This window comes from Epinephelus moara, chromosome 6 (assembly GCF_006386435.1).
Source record: "Epinephelus moara isolate mb chromosome 6, YSFRI_EMoa_1.0, whole genome shotgun sequence".
In the NCBI taxonomy this organism is placed as follows: domain Eukaryota; kingdom Metazoa; phylum Chordata; class Actinopteri; order Perciformes; family Serranidae; genus Epinephelus; species Epinephelus moara.
This window is the reverse complement of record NC_065511.1, coordinates 25,449,210-25,466,774: the sequence shown is the minus strand read 5'-3', so window position 1 is coordinate 25,466,774 and position 17,565 is coordinate 25,449,210. Positions and strand designations below refer to the sequence as shown.

The window sequence follows — 17,565 nt, the reverse complement described above, 5'->3', positions numbered from 1 at the left end:
TATTTGCCCCAAAAAAGATGATGCAAACCAAACTTATTAGGCAACACTTTTATTTAAATAGACATTGGTTTCTTCACTGCCAAGTTTACATCTTCTTGCTCCTCCTGATGAGAGTGGCTGAGCCCATGGTCAGAGTCTGAAAAGCATAAGGAAAAAGGAAACACATTTAATTTGTGAGCAGGAGAGGCATTACATAATTCATTGAGGTGAACCACAAAGTGTGAGTTCTGGTAAGATGTGCCGCACCTCAACCATCTCTCCTCCCTTGAGCTCTTGGATGTGGCAGAACTTGCCCGTTTTGCAGACCATTTTGCCACCCTCCATATTGACAATGCACTGGGGATCAGAGGAGGAAACAATGCATGTCACAGAAACCCCCAAAACAGGCATGAGAGACACTGTACACCTGTAGACTCATTACTAACAAATAGTATACTTCAGCATTTCATTTAGAAAAAAAATACACACAGTTTTGCTGTTTACGTGTATGTATACTGCACTAAATCAGACAAGAAATCAAAAATAAAAGGTAGTGAATTAGAGTAACGAACCTTGAGCTTCTTGCCGTCCATGGTGGTGATCTCAGCCTCCTTGCCGATGGTAAAGGAATTGGTCACAGACTTTCCCGGGGTCTTGGAGGTGACAACAAAGTCATTGCCTTTCTGCTTGATCTCAGTAATTGGCTTAATGTCCTTGGCCATCTTGATGACATCCTCTGGGAGCTCTGGTGAGCAAAGCACATGTGTTTTTGTTAAGTCCTGCACAGAAAAATTGGTAAGGACTGATGAATCTGGACTGCAAAGCTGTGTCCACTGTGTGGTTATGATAAATATTAGAACGGTGTGACCACATCAAAATAGCCACTTTGTCTTCAGCTACCAAAGATAATAGATGTATTCATATTTTTTGTATGTCTGTCAGAGTCCCTGGTTTTGTTGTCTCACCCATTGCCCTGAGGAACTCCTCATAGTTCTCCTGGGAGTAGACCTGCCATGTTCCGTTGAAGTCCATGTTTTCTAGAAGATCTGGGTTCTCCTTTACCAAGCGGGGCTGGAGGCTGAGACAGCTGTGTGAAGCTCAACACAATGTGGAGGATGTGACTGTAGTGCTGCACCTTCTTATAGAGGACAGCAAGGAGGGTCCCAGAACCGTGTCTAATGAGTAACAAACCCCTCTGAAGTAATCACTGTTGTTTGAACAACCTGGAGTTCACTTACTCCTGTTTGGCCGAACCTCAGCTTACACCAGAGATGAATTTAGATGGTCATTTTTGTCAGGTGTGTTCAAGCACTTTCCTGATAGAAAAAAAAGGTACAGATTTTCATATGTGCATCATTCCGTGAAGGTGCTTTGGCTGTCATAGGCCAAGTTATTAAAATGCCAATTAGACGCCATCTTGTGATGGGATCATCAAGTTAAAACAAATATAGGCCAGGGGCGTAAAGTGGAGGGCAAGGATTCCTGTCTCTATTTCCTTCCCACTTCTTCTGACACTCTTTCTCAGGCCACACCAATCTTCAAATTCTGCCTTATTTTGATCTCAGTAACACACCTGTAAAGTTTCATGAGTTGGGGGTGTATACTGAGGGGCCAGTGACTCCTTCCTTATGTCCTATCCCCCTACTTTAGATGCCCTTTTTCAGGCCACACCAATCTTCTAACTCAGCCTTGGTTGTGATTTCATCTACACATCTGTAAAGTTTCATGAGCCAGGGCATGAAATGGGGTGGTCTGGGGCCTCTTCCCTACTTCCGGCACCAGACCATACCCATCTTTACAGTCGGCCTTCATTCTGATCTGCACTATACACCTGTAAAGTTTCATGAATACATCTTAGATGGTTGTGATGCTGGCAAAGTACTGGTACAACTGTGGTAGTTCCTGCTACAATAGGTGTTGCCAGGATCACATTTTGCCCTGATGACACACCCACACACAAATACACACAACACAACAGACTCACAAGGTGAAAACAATACAAGCCCCTCGCTTTTGCAGCTAATAATCATTTGCATGATCCTCACTTACTGTAAAGTTTGAGGATGGTAATCTGCAGGATCACAATGAGAAAATGATTTATTTAAAACACCATTACCTTTATCCACATGCATTTTATTTCAGGACTCATTAAACATTAATAAACCTAACAAATGTCTGCAACCTCCACAGAGTGTCGTTGAACCTCCTAATGTGAGTCCACCCAACTGACCGGGGCCCAGTAGTAGGGTTAATGACCCTACGGACTGTGTGCTTTTAAAGTGCAATACATAATCTCTGCTTGCAAAATCATACTCAAAAAAACGTTGTAGACCACATCTGAATAAGGATATTAATATGTAATATGGTATTAGTGTTCATAAAAATAATACACAAGTTACAATCACTTGAATTTGCTTTATTCACAACACACAATCAAATGACAATGATTCACCTAAAGCTCTCCAGTAACAGAGGGTTTTGCAGTTTTTGTTATGACAGTCTTAGCGAACACTTAAATCAAGACAATTATCCAATAAGGGTAAATAATTAAACGTTACGTTAACAGCAGCACAAGTAGAGAAGAGTCAAAGTCAGCAAACTGGCCATGTCATGTCAGTTACAGAAGCTATAAAGCAATCTAACCTGCTGATTAATGTGCTTCCAGCTAATTGTAGCCCATTTTACCTAACATACAGTCACTTATGGTAGCTATTAGCAACTAGCTAATGTTATCTGATGTAAACCTGTTTTTGGTTAGATGCCTGAAGTAAGATCTGTGGTTCACACAAGTTTAAGAGATTTAACGTTTGGTTCTACAACATAAAATACTTCAGTAAATACCAGACTCATGAATTTATAGGTTTTTGTGTGTCTTAAAGAAGGTGGTTGCTAACTTTTGACACAGAACTTATTTTCTGCAATAATCCAATATCCTATGGAAAATTCCCATTGAACCAGGGTGATGCTAACCTCACGTTGACCTACTAAAAGATGTCATCCCTGCAGCACTCGGTTAGGATGCAACAGACCAAGTAGGCTAAGTCTGTAGCAGCAAATCCTTGGAGTGTACTGAATTGATTAATGGTGCATTTTACTGCTTATGAAGTCAGCTCGTTATATGCTGGAGGAAAATGACGCAATTTCTCATTTCAAAAGATACATGGTCTCACTTTAATAAAGAAACAGTATTTATATCGAATGTCCATGAAGGCAGCTAAATGAGTTTGACTAACAGGTCTTTGCAGTTCTGCATCTCCATCACAGGCTGAATGTGACATTTTTATGGCATACACTGTCTAGCAACTTAAATTATATCAAGTTTGCAGACTATAGGAGATTACAGTTTTGATTAAACATAAGTGGACATTTTTCAAAGGCTCAATAAGATCTCACATGCTCAGTAAAATTTCCTAATGAACAATCCAGCATCATTCCATCTCTACGTTTGTTTTCCTTGTTCTCCCTATGCAGAAAATTCTCAGTCTAAAGCAAAAAATCCCTAATTTCTGACTCAGCTTTCAGTCTTAACCCATCATCACTGCGTGTGCTGGAGGTATCTCTCCATGCTTGTAAACGCTCACGGTCACATCAACCGTTTCAGAGCCATACTGGTTGCGCACACAGATGCTGTATTTTCCAGAATCTTCCATTTTGATGTTGTGGATGGTGATGGTGCTGCATGTGGGCTCTTTAGTGATGGTAAAATGGGTCTGGTCAACAATCTCCCTGTCGTTCCGAGACCACATGATCTGTGGGTGTGGCTCGCCCTCGATGAAGCACGTCAGACACAAAGTCTGAGGACAGGATGAGGAGCAATCAAAAATCATAAATTATAGACCACAAAAACCTTAAAATCTCATGGATGTGTTTCTAAATCGTGTCTGTAATGTTTTCCTGACAGTGTCGTACCTTGCCCTCCATGATGGCCACCACATCAGGAAGACCCTTTGTCACTTTGGCCCGATCTGAAACAAAACAAGCAACATTAACTCCTTGCATACAGCCACAATGGGATTATTTAACCTACACTGTGAACAGAAATAATTCAGGATTAACACACAATATGTGACTCACGTTTCTCAGCGATGGCTGCTTGCCTGAGGGATGAGAAGAAAGTGTCAGACAACAATAATCTCAGCTGAGACATTTTCAGTGAATGGTTTTCAACTCTATTACCTCTGTTTGCTCAGTGCATTCTGTTAGTGTCACAGCAAGCCATGCTTGACACATCATCTACTGCATGTTGTGCAGCACTTACTTCAACCTCTGGTGCTCCAGCAAGGCATCAGCAAAGGCTGTTGAAAATAATTAATAATCAAGCTATTACCATATGTGCTCGGAAATCTTCTCTTTTTAGATCTTTAATGTCAACATGTTTTGTCTACCCACCTTGTCCAGACAGGTCAAGAAACCGCTTGTGTGTCTCTTTGCCATCGAACATCTCCAAAGTGTATTTGCCTTTATCATTCTCTGTTGGGTTAGAGATTATAATCCAGACTTCCTGCGCATTGCTACCGGGCTTTGTCCTGGCTTCCTGGTCAATCCTCTTCTCCCTAAATGGACAGAAATATAAAGTTATTCTTTGCTACTGCTTTGTATGCTTTAGACAGACTTTCAAAAACCAAATCCATACCAAAACATGCATGTTAAAGACATACTCTTAATTTTCCCTTACACCAAAGCACTGTGCTCAGATCTATAGTTGGTTCTTTGGTCACTAGACACATGCAACACTGCTCCTGGTAGTTATGATCAGTTCAATGCGAAAAACAAAACGAAACCAAGTGATGTGTCCAAAATGTAGTTGGCAAATAAACACCATCTTTTCTTCCTTCTCATTGCAGCCTCATATTTTCCAGTCAGAGGAGAGTAATGAAGGACATGGATGGATACATGAATGGGCCTACCAGGCACAGGCCTAGGGGCCCAAAGTGTCAGGGCCCCCCGGCCTTCACCTCAAAAATATCGCTCAAATTAACACATACTGACTAGGAAGAGACTAAAAATGACCAAGAAACCCCCCCATAAAAAGACCAAAAAAGAGACACAAAGCAGCTTCAAAGAGATGCAAGACAGCTACAAATAGACACAGAGACTCACAATGATCACAAAAAGGGAAAAAACAACCACAAAGAGATACAAAAGGACTACACGGAGATTCAAAATGACCATGAAGAGACACTAAACAACCACAAAGAGACGCAAAACAACAACAAAAAAGAGGTTAAACAACTATAAATTCTGTTTGTCCATCTCCTATGACAGAGATGTGGTGGGGCCTTCTGTACATCTGTGTCCAGGGGTGAATTGAAAATTCAGGTATTTTTTCAGATAGGGTTCAGACTGCCAGGGTTGGGAGTATCTGAGGGTGGACATCATAGAGATTTTCTCCAGTCACTCTTTCATAAAAGCGATCTTTAAAGTTTCCAGCAGATGGTGCTAGTAGCCTTACTAAAGAAAGCAGTTCCACCATAAACCATGCAATAATTATGTTTAGGTGTAACTACTATAGTTCCTTCAAGTAATTGCAATTCTATTAAATCTAATGCAACTGGATCTTTCAATGTGATGACACGTACATGCATGTTTAAGTGTTTAAGCTAAGAAACAGTTTTCTGGAGTCGCTTTCTCTCTTGCTCTGTTATTTTACACGTCTTTTTTGATCATTTCATACACATCTATGGAGAATGTTTCCATCAAAACTTTTGGCCTCCTCTTTAAGTTTAAATAAATCTCTGTGGGTATCAGCAATGTTTGGCTGCACTGAATTATGTGCAGTGTTTATGGATTACAGCAGATAAGCAGGATGAGCCAGGTGTCTCAGTGTCCAGATGTGTCCCAGCTGCCATATGAGAACATTTGCATGCAGACATCAAGATCAGGTTGTACTTTCACATTTAGATCCCAAACTTTTTAAGCTGTCGCTAGTTGAACTTTGATAAGCATTTCAGAGGCTGAACTTTAGTCAAGGAGCCCCAGACATTGCCACCATGAAGAGAAATGTCACAGCAAATTAATATACCTCTTGCCTCCATTGGGTTTTGTGTGTGTGTATCTGTGCAGCAGTCAGTATGTGTGGTTTCCTTTTTATGGTCTGTGGTCTCTGATCTGCAACTGTGGTTGTGTTGTTTGCCTACAGTACCTTGCACGCCATAGAGTAATCTGCCATGCTGGTCAGAGAGCTCTGCAGTATTGTGTGCATCGTCCTGTCTTTAGCTTGGCATTTACAGTGTTGTAATTCTGTGACAATCAGTGAACAATGTGACCTTACTGCTGGATGGTGCTGAAGCCAAAACGGACACTTTATAAAACTTAAAAAATACTCTGCTATGACCAAGATTTTGTTTAACACCATTTTTTCACATAGAAAGAAGGGGGGTGATGGAAGCAGATCTATGCTGTCTCCCTTAAGTCATTCTAGCCTCCGCCCACCGCTGTTGCTTGGCATAGGTTTACCAGTGTAAGACAATTGCACTTCAAGATGGTTAGTGTTAGCATTAGAGGAAACATCGGAGAGATTCGGCCATACATGTTTCAGTTTCAGTTACACTCAGACCCAGAATCAGATGAGGAGTCTGTTGTGCACCACAATCAGTGACTAGCAGATGCATCAGAATGGTGAGTATAGTTCAGGCTGTTCTCATGCACTGTTTGTACGTTTACCTACAAAAGGTAGTGCAGCAGAATTTGTACATAACCCACTTAATTATGAGACAGTAAGTTGTATATAACCCACTTAATTGAGAGGGCTGTGATCACGTGACTAGTGCACTGATGGGTGTAAAGATGGAAGTAGTATAAATAGTGAAAGGAGGCAGGTGGGGGTGGTGGATTGGTCAAAAATTACAGGACTTTCCCCCAGGAGACTGGTGTTTGTGTCCTGTGCAAATGAAGTTTGAGTTATTTTACGGTACGTCGTCAACATGTTTCTTTTTCTGAACTTAACCGATGTAACTTCAAGTTAAGTACGTAACTTTACATTAAGTACATAACATGATGACACCATTTGTCGGGCACTAATTTGTTGGATATCATATGAAACATTGTATGTCAGTTTTTCTTAAGATTGGCTATCAAACAAACGGTTATATGAGGATATATTGTGTAGTTAGCATCTTTTCTTTGTTTATGTTGTTTGTTAGCTTGTTAACTTGTAGGATAACTGGCAACAGCTGACATTGCATTAGTGGTTGTAAAACATACTATAATATCTGCTACGATATTTCAGTGTGTTCACATCGGTCCAGTTTGCTGTCAAATCTTTTACTATGCTAATGTTAACTCAGGTGTTCCCCCCCGTTGATGTGTGTGTTCCGTATCAGACAGCGACTGACCTTCATATTTGTGACATACCTAAGCTAGCTTGCCCGGTATACATTTGAATCTCAGATTTTAGGATATAAGATGTATTAGGGGCGGCTGTGGCTCATGAGGTAGAGCGGGTCGTCCACTAATCGGACGATCAGTGGTCGATAGTCGGCTCCTCCAGTTTACATGTTCAAGTATTCTTGAGCAAGATACTGAACCCCAAGTTGCTCCTGATGGCTGTTCTATCAATGTCTGAGTGTGTTAAAGTGTTAAAGTGTGTTAAATTTAGCTACGCACATAATTATTTTCAGTATATTCATTCAGGCCTTACTTAAAGTTGGTCAGAATTTAAGTTAAGTTTGGAATACTTTGTCCTCAGTAGCAGCTGCACATAGGGTGTTGGGTCAGAGAGGTGCTCTACATGTGGACTCACTTAAAGTACCAGGTGGTCTTCAGGTAGCTTATGTAGTATTTTAGTGAGCAGTAGAGCTTGAAACCCTCAGCAGTGCTCTGAATCTTCAATGGGCTGGCCGACAATGCTGCAGAGATAGAGTGAGAGAAGGCAGCGCCCCTGGTTAGTTCCTATACATTTTGAGTTTCCTTGGCGATTTGAATTTAAACACATTAATATTCTGAAACAACCCTCAACACAACTAATTAACATGACTTTCAGTTGCATTATCCTCATCCCAACACAGCACACCTGCTGTAAAAAACAAGTCATTGGCACATTTCACAAAGATAGAGCTTCCAACTGTGAATAACTCACCACACTGTTTACTCAGCTGCTGGAGAAGCTTGTCATACTCTGTAAATAAAAAAAGAACAATTAAGCGCTCAGGCAGTGTTTTATATTGCTTTTGGAACTCAATAAATACTAAACACAAGATTAGAGGTAGGTAGCTGAATACTGAGGACACATAATGAGATAAGAAGGGGGAAAACTAAAAGACATTAATCGGCTCACTTCCATTATGGATGGAAATGTGCCAGCTGAAATGCACACAGGAACAAATGGGGACGACTGTTTGTGGAGACTTGTTTGCTGGTGACAAGGTCGGGTCTCACCGTTATCCCGCAAGTTTAAGGTGCTGACATCCTCTCCTCTCCCATCTGACACCACAGCTTTGTATGAACCTGTCTCTTTCTTTGTAACCTGAGGGGGAACCATCATCAGCCATATTAAAATTAAACATATTCATAGCTTCTGAAATGAAATATTGATAACTCTGGAGCACAACCAAATACTTAAATTCAACTTTTATTTAAACTTAAAATACAGTCCAAGGTGAACCTGGAAATTCAGTACAGAAATCATATAAACATCAACTGTCTGTTTATCCTGGTCCCCTCCAAGCCTTAAAGTCTGAAAACAGAGCAGAGTCATATTGGATACCTGTGAGATGGTGAACGTGCTCTCCCCTGATGACTGGTTATACGCAACTTTGGTCAACGGCGCACTCTCTTTAAACCATTTGAGTGACGTGTCCTTGCTTGTATTTGTCACCTGTTAGGGGATAAATATACCATACCTGGAATAAGAGTGTAAATGCTATCCTCTTAAATTGATTGGTTTAAAATTAATTCACGTCATAAAAGCATGTTTACTCATGAAAAGAGTAATAACAAGTTACAGAAATCAAAGCAGTGGTTTCCAGCTGGTCCAGATACGGGGTCCAGATTTGTCCTCGGCCATTAGTTCAAGGTCCACGCAGTTAAATATATTCAGCATTATACTTGCGTCTGGCCATATCTTCGAGCTAGTTTGCTGTCTCTGTTAAGTAGCTGTCACACTCTAAAGCAGGAAAGAGCACTCCAAAATAAAAGCTCTGTACAGGAAATGTGTGTTTTTTACTAGCTTGACAAGTTTGCGAGTCACTTGCGGTCCATTCAAAATGGACCCATGACCCACTTTTGGACCGTGACCCACCAGTGGGGAACCACCAATTTAAAGGAAAAGTTCTACATTTTGGCGACTGCCTTTATTTGCTTTCTTGCAAAAAGTTAGATGAGAAGACTGATACCACTCTAAAAGGTTCGTCCATTCAATATGAAGCTGAAGCCACAAACCAGTTAACTTAGCATAAAGACTGGACACAGCTTGCCTGGCTCTGTCCAAAGGTAGTCTGACTCAGCAGATGTAGACTGTGGCTATAAATTTGCCATTGGCAGGAACATTTGGATTTTGCTATAAGGTATGGCTGCTTTGCTCTTTCAATAAATTGCTGTAAAGGTCTACATCAAATAACTCAACTTGTTAGCGCACTTCAGAAAAGCCCAGACTCCATCTTACAGGACTCTAATGCCTGATGTTGATCCGCTTTGTAACACGACCGGTTGTAGTTGATTTGCCACACGTTTTTACCCTTACATCGGCTTGTCGCAGTGACTGACTTTACTACCACTTCACACAAGGTTCTGTGATATCCTGTAATAATGTTCTGCAAGAGCCATTTACAATTAACAAACTGTCTGTGGTTTTAACAGGTCCAGTGAGCTCCCCCAGAGCCGAGCTAAAGTACAGTCAGGCTTCATCTTTAGCGTACCAATTATCAACTGTTTTTTTTGTTGTTGTTGGTTTAATCACACAGTCGACATGTCTGTTTTTTTCTTTCGCAAAGAATTAGCCATTTTAATGACAGTACTCACCTCCTTACACGCAAATGTTTCACCAAAACTAGCCCCCCACCCACCACTATTTTGCAAGAGCACGGTCACTACATCCTGGGCTTAGTGACGACGATGATGATTGGTTTAAAATAACACAAACAAGCCACAACACTTCTTCCCCTACAGGAGAATGATAACGCATGCTTCCAGAACTTTCTCTAGCACTGACACAGCGCTGGCTACATGAGACTGGTCCAATGCCAACAAAATCTGCCTACCATCACCTCTAAAGTTCACTTATTAACATGTTACATCTTGTTTGTTTGACTTGTACAAAAACTGTTACTGTGCTTAAATAACTTCACCCACGTCACCCAAAATGTTGAACTACTCCTTTAATTTGTAATACTAAAAGGATAACATTGTTGTAGCTCCAAATTAATTTAGCAACACAAATTTACACCTGTAAAAGAAGTAATTATAATTATTATTAAGTAATAATTAAACATGAAATCTAAATGATCTAAATATGATGTTAGGTTAGTTCTCTTGTTGCATGTAGCAAATTTCTTCTGTAAAATGTAAAAGTACCTTGCACTTTATAATCACTTCACAATCCTCATTTACACTCCACGACAAGTATTCCTCGAAATACGGTCCTTGGGAAAACAGAACACATGATTATCCCTTTAGAAACAACAACCATCAGACGGTAATTTATTTGGAGCAACCAATGAGACACTAATGCATCATAATATGGCAGTTTGTGGCAATTACTGAAAGTTATGGCTGTGTGATAAAACAGAGAACTGACAGTGACAGCTGCCTGGGAAAAGAGTGGTGGGACTAACAACACCAAGTGGTAAACAATTTTTGTATTATTTATTATTGAGTTAGTTTGCAGGAAATATACAAAATGTGGTATGTGGCCTCTGAGTCTCACGTGGACTTTGAGTAGTAGACATGTTGTGAGATAGTCTGTTTGCGCAAGGGGACACCGGGACATTGGCCTCTACACACAAAAGAGTTGTATAGTTTCTCCTTATCGCATCTGAGAGCTCAGGTGATAAAAACACAGAGTTCAGTAGCACAGGAAGCTCCTGTTCTTTCTCTATGTGACTGTTTAGTTAGAGAGGTTTGTCAGCTGTGTCACTACACACAGGTCGTCAAAAAGCTGTTGCAACTACCGAATGTAACTGTATTTACTGTACAGTATGTTTGGAGACTTCTTACCAGACTTTCTCTGATGGTCACGTCGGTTTTTAGCAGCCTGGGCCATCGTCTGACGAAACTCTGACAGGGACACAAACAGAGTACAAAAACACAGAATCACACAGATCGTATGGGGAGATGAGGTGTTACTCCAAAAAGTTCTTATTCACATTTTAGGAAGGGTGTATGTATGGGCAAGGAATTTTTGAGTGACAGTGGCCAAAAATCAATAGTAGAATTAAACAATCCATTGTAGAAACAGATAGAGAAATAATCAAATGAATTATGAACAGGCCATTGCTGTATATAATATTTTCTCTGCTGAAGTCATTGTGGCACAAATCAGCTCCCTTAATTGTTCTTGAAAGAAGGAGGCAATTAAAAAAGTTGGATATTTGCTATCCAGAAAAATCTGCATCATGAATACAGACTTAAACCTAGACAGACCTAAAATGTGACCTCATGCAGGACATGTGAATGGTAATGAAAACTGCAAACAATAATACCATCACACATTCTGAATTCTTGTGACTCCACCTTTCTTATCCCAAAAACTTACTCTATCTCCATAACTGATATCGCTTTGATTTATAATTAAGAATTATCTGGTTCTTGTGGGTCCTGGTGGTCGAGCGATTAAGATGCATTACATGTAATTGCAACATTATTAGTCCTGACCTGACTCAGGCTAATCATTTTCTGTTTTTACTCATCTTTAGTCCAAAAAATACCCAGAACAGGAGCAGATCAGTTTAAAAATGAAAGACACACACTGAAGTTATTGCATTTGGAGACACCAAACAACCGCCACAGTTTACAGTAATCAAGGTTCTCCTCTGATGAAAGCAGCTCAGGAATTCCAGGGAGAAAATGCAAATGAGCTGCTTCATCTAAGTAAGTAAGCTTTTTTTTTTTTTTTTTTTTAAAAAAAGCCACAGTTGTACAAAAAGCATTTGCATTGCAAATTGTATTTTTTTAGAAACTACTTTCACCAGATATTGGATTTTCAATCATTTATTTATCTATTTAATATAAAAACCCCCACAAACTTTCTTCACATTTTCCTAAAATAATGAATCCTGTTTATGTCTCTCAAAAGGTCATATCTTGGGTTTTAAAAAATAGACACACAAAAGGACTTTATTATTATGTTTAAAAAAAAACAAAAAAAAAACTATTCAAGTCTTTTTTTTGTTCATTTTATTTCCCCGACATCAAAATCTAAACATTCAAAGTCTACTCAGCCAGGAATAAAAATGTGGTGGGGAAATTGTGATTTATTTATCCATTGTAAGTAATTACATTTTAATAATAACAATAATAGGATAGTTCCTAAAGTTGCTACGGCACCCAACAAATTCACAGAAAAAGGACAGAGGATATGACCTCAGTGGCAACTACAGCCTGAGTCTGAACCAAACACCCTGTTTAAAGGGAAGTTACATCATTTTCAGGAAGTAACGATAACATTTTATCACTGTGTCAGTATTAATTGAGGTAGTGCAATGTCACATTTACATTAATGACTGGTCTGCTCTTTTGTTCCTCTACATTTGTGCTCATCTTTTCAGTGGTGGAGGAAGTACTCAGATCTTTTACTACAAAAAAAATATTATTTATTTATTATATTATTATTAAGTATTAGCATCTACAAATCCTTAAAGTACCAAAAATAAAAGTAATAATTAGGGCAGAATGGCTCATACATACATACATACACACATACATACATACATATTATTCCCAACTTGTCAAACATCAGCTCTTTGTCAGTGGCCCTACACGTCCAACTATGACGCTCTCATTTCCCCGTTTCATCATCAGTTTTGGACAGTTTTGGGTAAACATATTTTTTTAGGTTTCCTTCCTTTAGTTTTGGCAACAAAAGCAAAAGGTTAGGTTTAAAAAAACATCACGGTTTGGCTTTAAATCAGTATATTTGTTACTAATGTAACGTCACATGTCTCACATAGTAGCACACTACGTTGTTATTAAAATAACGTTTGGGGGTTACGGGCAAACAGCTCTCATTAACTTCTTTGTTCTACTTGTTGCATCACATTTCGAAAAAAATTCTTTGATAAGGATCTCAAATCTTTGTTGACAGTTCTTTTATACTTGGCTAAAACGTGCATCTTGCTGTGATGGTCTGCTCCACAGGTCCCCACGGTTGACATATTGTTATCACAGATATCAGCTGTGCTTCCCCCTGAGAAATTGACTTATGATCTCAATAATAAATCAGACAAGTTCTGGCAATTTTGGGAACCATTACACTCTTTCCTCCAGAAACTCTGACTTGCTTATCCATGGAGAGCAGAAACTGATTGCTCCATCTGTTGATGTCAATACCACTTTGTTGTACAATCTCTTTTGAAAACTCATTAGCTTATTCATTCTTAGTTGTAATGTACTGCAGCGTTTGTTCTTTCAGGGTGTTTTTTTTTGGTATGGATATTCTTTACTATACTCCTCTGTCTTGTCTGTCTTTATGTGTAGGTGTTGTTTATGTTGGTTGGCTTTATTTGTTTATGTATGTGCTTTATTTGAAAAATCTAATGAAAAGAAAAAATAAGACTTTTGGTTTCATATGGGACACAAATAGCAGTCTCCCGGGTTAAAGTCCAGAGTTTGTTTGACCCATCCACCTCCACTACCACCCACCCACCCTATGTGGACTATCTCACTGTTTATACTACTACTTTATAGTAGTTGCTTGGAGTGTCAAAAAATGCCCCCGTCTAGTGTGTCTCATACTGCTGCCAAAGGGAGCCTCTGTGCCTCTGTATCTGATGTAGAAGGCCATTGACCAAGCTGCTGTATTTGACAAGTTGGGAGTAAAATCAAGGTGGCTATTGACGCATCAATGTGTTCATCACTTTAATGTTGCAGCTGGTAAAAGTGGGACTAATTCTAACTACTGTATATACAACTGGGTATTCATTCATTCTTTTTCTGTAACTGCTTATCCTGTTGGAAAAAGGGCCCATCCTAGCTCACCTTGGGCGAGAGGCGGGGTACATCCTGGACAGGTCACCAGACTTTCTATTGCCAGACTACATGTCTTTGGATTGTGGGAGGCGGCTGGAGTACCCAGAGAAAGCCTATACTGACACAGAAGGGCTCACCCACCCCCCGTGACGGGCTCGAACCAGGAACCTTCTTGCTGTGAGGCGTCAATGCTAACCACTGTGCCGCCACAACTAGGTATGGTAACCTATAAATATACTATATTATATTTTTTTTAGCTGATTCATATTTTGGATTATTGATCTGTACCAGGAATGTAACTAGTAACTAAAGTTGTCCAGTGCATGTAATAGAGTACATTTGCCTCCGAAATGTAGTGGGGTAGAAGTTTAGAGTAGCATAAAATTGAAATACTCAAGTAAAGTACAACTACCTCAGTACTCGAGTAAATGTACTTAGTTATATTCCTCCAGTGCATCTTTCATTGAGGTACAGTTTGTAACAAAAACCAACATGACAACTTAGTGTCAACTGAGTGAACAACTTACTGTCATCCACAAAGACCAAAGTGCACTGGTTCTTGGCGCGGCCGTCCTTCAGCTGAGCCGTGTATGAGCCCTCGTCCTCTGGAGTGAGCTGGTCAAACAGTATCTCAACCAGACCTTTGGCCCTGTCGAAGTTGATCTTACGGTGCTGCAGAAGAGCAAACAAGCATTGCCACACACATACAGTGCAGTACACATGAGCTCATGTGCAGACAGATGAGCCCAGATGGCAGGTAGACACGGCGTGTGCAATCTACGGTGTAGATGGGTAGTTATACAGAGAGAATATAGTGTGAATCAGAGCATGAAAAGGGTCTGAAATGACAAAATACACTCTGAAGACAAAATACTTCACACACAGAAACACAAACAAACAGGGAGCAGCCTTCGAGCTCATTTTTATGACTTATATGTTCATCTAGATAAGTGTATGCCTTGCATGTTGATAGGCCTCAGCGCTGGATGTGATTTGTGATGTATGGCAAACCTGAGGGCCCTAATCAGCTAAATGGCTTTTGAATTCACAAACCTCAGCTGTGATCATTTAGAAATAACGTGTAATCAGTACTGTTCAGATGGAGCCCTGATATTGGGAAATAATGGAATAAATGAAAATGAAATAGAAGCGATGAATGAAAGCTCCTGAATATAAAGCAGCCGGGCAAAACATAGACACACAAAAATGTATCTGACAGAGTCGTGAAAGCACAATAAATATACTGTGTTGTGTTTGCTTTCACCCTCTGTGGACACATCAGTGCACGGTTCAATAACCTCAACGGCAGTGTTGATTATTTTTAACTTGGTGTCACAACACATATTGGTGCTGAGGAGGGTTGTTCACATTCAGTTAGTGTTCCTTGATGATTATACTGTTTTGTTTTAGGTCATCTGAGGTCCAAATGCACTTTAGAATAGTGAGTGAAATTCATCATGTCGCTATTTTTCATATCCATTTCCCGTTGTAGCATTAGGCCTAAATTATTTTGTCAATAACAGGGTAAGAAGGACAATTTTTTTTATTGTTTGTTGCAAATAGCATTGCTTTCACTGAAAGAAAATGAATTTGGAGGTCATTTTTAAGATATGTGAACACATATTACATGTCCAGTGTGTAGGATTTTGGGGGTTATATTGACAGAAATAGAATATAATGTACTATGTATGTTTTATTTAGTGTTTGAACACCTGGAAATAATAATGTGTTTTCGAGGTTAGAGGTGGCCAGACTGGTTCAAGATGATAGAAAGGCAACAGTAACTCAAATAACCACTCGTTACAACCAAGGTATGCAGAAGACCACTCTGAACGAACAACACGTTGAACCTTGAAGCAGATGGGCTACAGCAGCAGAAGACCACACCAGGTGCCACTCCTATGAGCTAAGAAGAGGAAATTGAGGCTACAGTTTGCACGGGCTCACCAAAACTGGACAATAGAAGATTGGTAAGACGTTGCCTGGTCTGATGAGTCTCGATTTCTGCTGCGACATTCAGATGGTAGGGTCAGAATTTGATGTAAACAACATGAAAGCATGGATCCATCCTGCCTTGTATCAACCGTTCAGGCTGCTGGTGGTGTAATGGTGGGTGGGAGATATTTTCTTGGCACACTTTGGGCCCCTTAGTACCAACTGAGCATCCTTTAAACACCACAGCCTACCTGAGTATTGTTGCTGACCCTTTCCATCCCTTTATGACCTCAGTGTATAGCACACCCTGTCACAAAGCTCAAATCATCTCAAACTGGTTTCTTGAACATGACAGTGAGTTCACTGTACTCCAATGGCCTCCACAGTCACCAGATCTCAATCCAATAGAGCACCTTTGGGATGTGGTGGAACGGAAGACTGTCATCATGGATGTGCAGCCGACAAATCTACAGCAACTGTGTGATGCTATCATGTCAATATGGACCAAAATCTCTGAGGAATGTTTCCAGCACCTTGTTGAATCTGTGCCACCAAGAATTAAGGCAGTTCTGAAAGCAAAAGGGGTCCAACTCGTTACTAGCAAGGTGTACCTAATAAAGTGGCTGGCGAGTGCATATTGCTCCTTTAAGTGCTTTAAGTGCTCTTGTAAGTATGCAAATGATTTGTGCAAAAGGATGCCATAGGAAATACACTAACAGAGGGGACATATGTCTATCATGTCTAAATATATTCTACATATCAAGCCTTACATGTACACAGTAGTTTCAAAGAGCCATTTCAGCAACTGCTACAGACCTACTGTTACCCAATGACATACTGATGATACTGATGATTTATTGCCCTAAGAAATGAAGAAAGCTGTCCAAATTGTCTCTTCATTCCACCTTTACTTTTCTTTGGCATCCAACCAAAACTGACACATTCACCAGATGTGCGCGCTCCACCTTAAGCTCAGTTGATCCTCCTGTCTCCCAGACTTTGTGAAATTATCTCAGCTCCCAGACCTTTCTGCTGCCTTGAACACCTGCTCTTCATCTCTTGTTGGCAGCATCTTTGCTGCCTTCCAGGATGTTTATTAAAACACTAATTGCTGTTTTCGAGTCATAGTGACTTGTCATATTCGCAGCTGTATGCGCCTACACAGTGTTACATAAGCCTTGTAGAGTTGCATGATATCTGTGCTGTTTCCTGCTCTTTCAACATTAGATAGAGAAACTTTAAAGCCACATTTTTGTCACTTACTTAAAATATTTGATTTGATATTGTGAATTTTATGAATGGAAAGTTTTTAGCCTGATAATCAGACTGAACTGTTGTTTGGTTTCACTTCATTCATTCAGCTTGACAGTGTGTTTATGTTAGCAGATTTCCGCCTGGGAGGGGAGGTATTTTGTTTGGGTTTGCTCTAACCAATCAGCAGTGAGTGCTGTATCTCACACACATCCTTTCCTGTTAACATGGAAGCTGTGATAACCAGTGGTGGGAAAAGTATTCAGATCCAAGCAGCTT

General features: G+C 40.0%; 2 protein-coding genes across 4 annotated transcripts in view; both read right to left on the bottom strand.

The window, feature by feature from the left end:
- Nucleotides 1–33: 33 nt before the first annotated feature.
- On the bottom strand, nucleotides 34–1,103 carry fabp10a (fatty acid binding protein 10a, liver basic). Its single transcript, XM_050047986.1, has 4 exons — nucleotides 945–1,103; nucleotides 552–724; nucleotides 247–336; nucleotides 34–136 (listed from the first exon to the last, which is right to left on the bottom strand). The coding sequence occupies exons 1-4, from the start codon at nucleotides 1,009–1,011 to the stop codon at nucleotides 86–88; spliced, it is 381 nt and encodes a 126-aa protein (XP_049903943.1). The 5' UTR covers nucleotides 1,012–1,103; the 3' UTR covers nucleotides 34–85.
- Nucleotides 1,104–2,403: 1,300 nt separating this feature from the next.
- myom3 (myomesin 3) overlaps nucleotides 2,404–17,565 on the bottom strand; it is a 98,116-nt gene continuing 82,954 nt past the window's right edge. For 2 of the 3 annotated variants that reach the window (XM_050047559.1, XM_050047560.1), the window contains 12 exons: nucleotides 14,628–14,772; nucleotides 11,131–11,190; nucleotides 10,489–10,556; nucleotides 8,684–8,794; nucleotides 8,356–8,443; nucleotides 8,057–8,095; nucleotides 7,721–7,826; nucleotides 4,369–4,532; nucleotides 4,238–4,274; nucleotides 4,054–4,076; nucleotides 3,889–3,944; nucleotides 2,404–3,773 (listed from right to left, as the gene is read on the bottom strand). In XM_050047559.1, the coding sequence (XP_049903516.1) occupies nucleotides 3,504–3,773; nucleotides 3,889–3,944; nucleotides 4,054–4,076; nucleotides 4,238–4,274; nucleotides 4,369–4,532; nucleotides 7,721–7,826; nucleotides 8,057–8,095; nucleotides 8,356–8,443; nucleotides 8,684–8,794; nucleotides 10,489–10,556; nucleotides 11,131–11,190; nucleotides 14,628–14,772 (1,167 nt within the window). In that variant the 3' untranslated portion in view covers nucleotides 2,404–3,503. Of the gene's footprint in view, nucleotides 3,774–3,888; nucleotides 3,945–4,053; nucleotides 4,077–4,155; nucleotides 4,275–4,368; nucleotides 4,533–7,720; nucleotides 7,827–8,056; nucleotides 8,096–8,355; nucleotides 8,444–8,683; nucleotides 8,795–10,488; nucleotides 10,557–11,130; nucleotides 11,191–14,627; nucleotides 14,773–17,565 lie in introns of all 3 variants that reach the window. The other variant, XR_007570158.1, reaches the window with a different exon arrangement.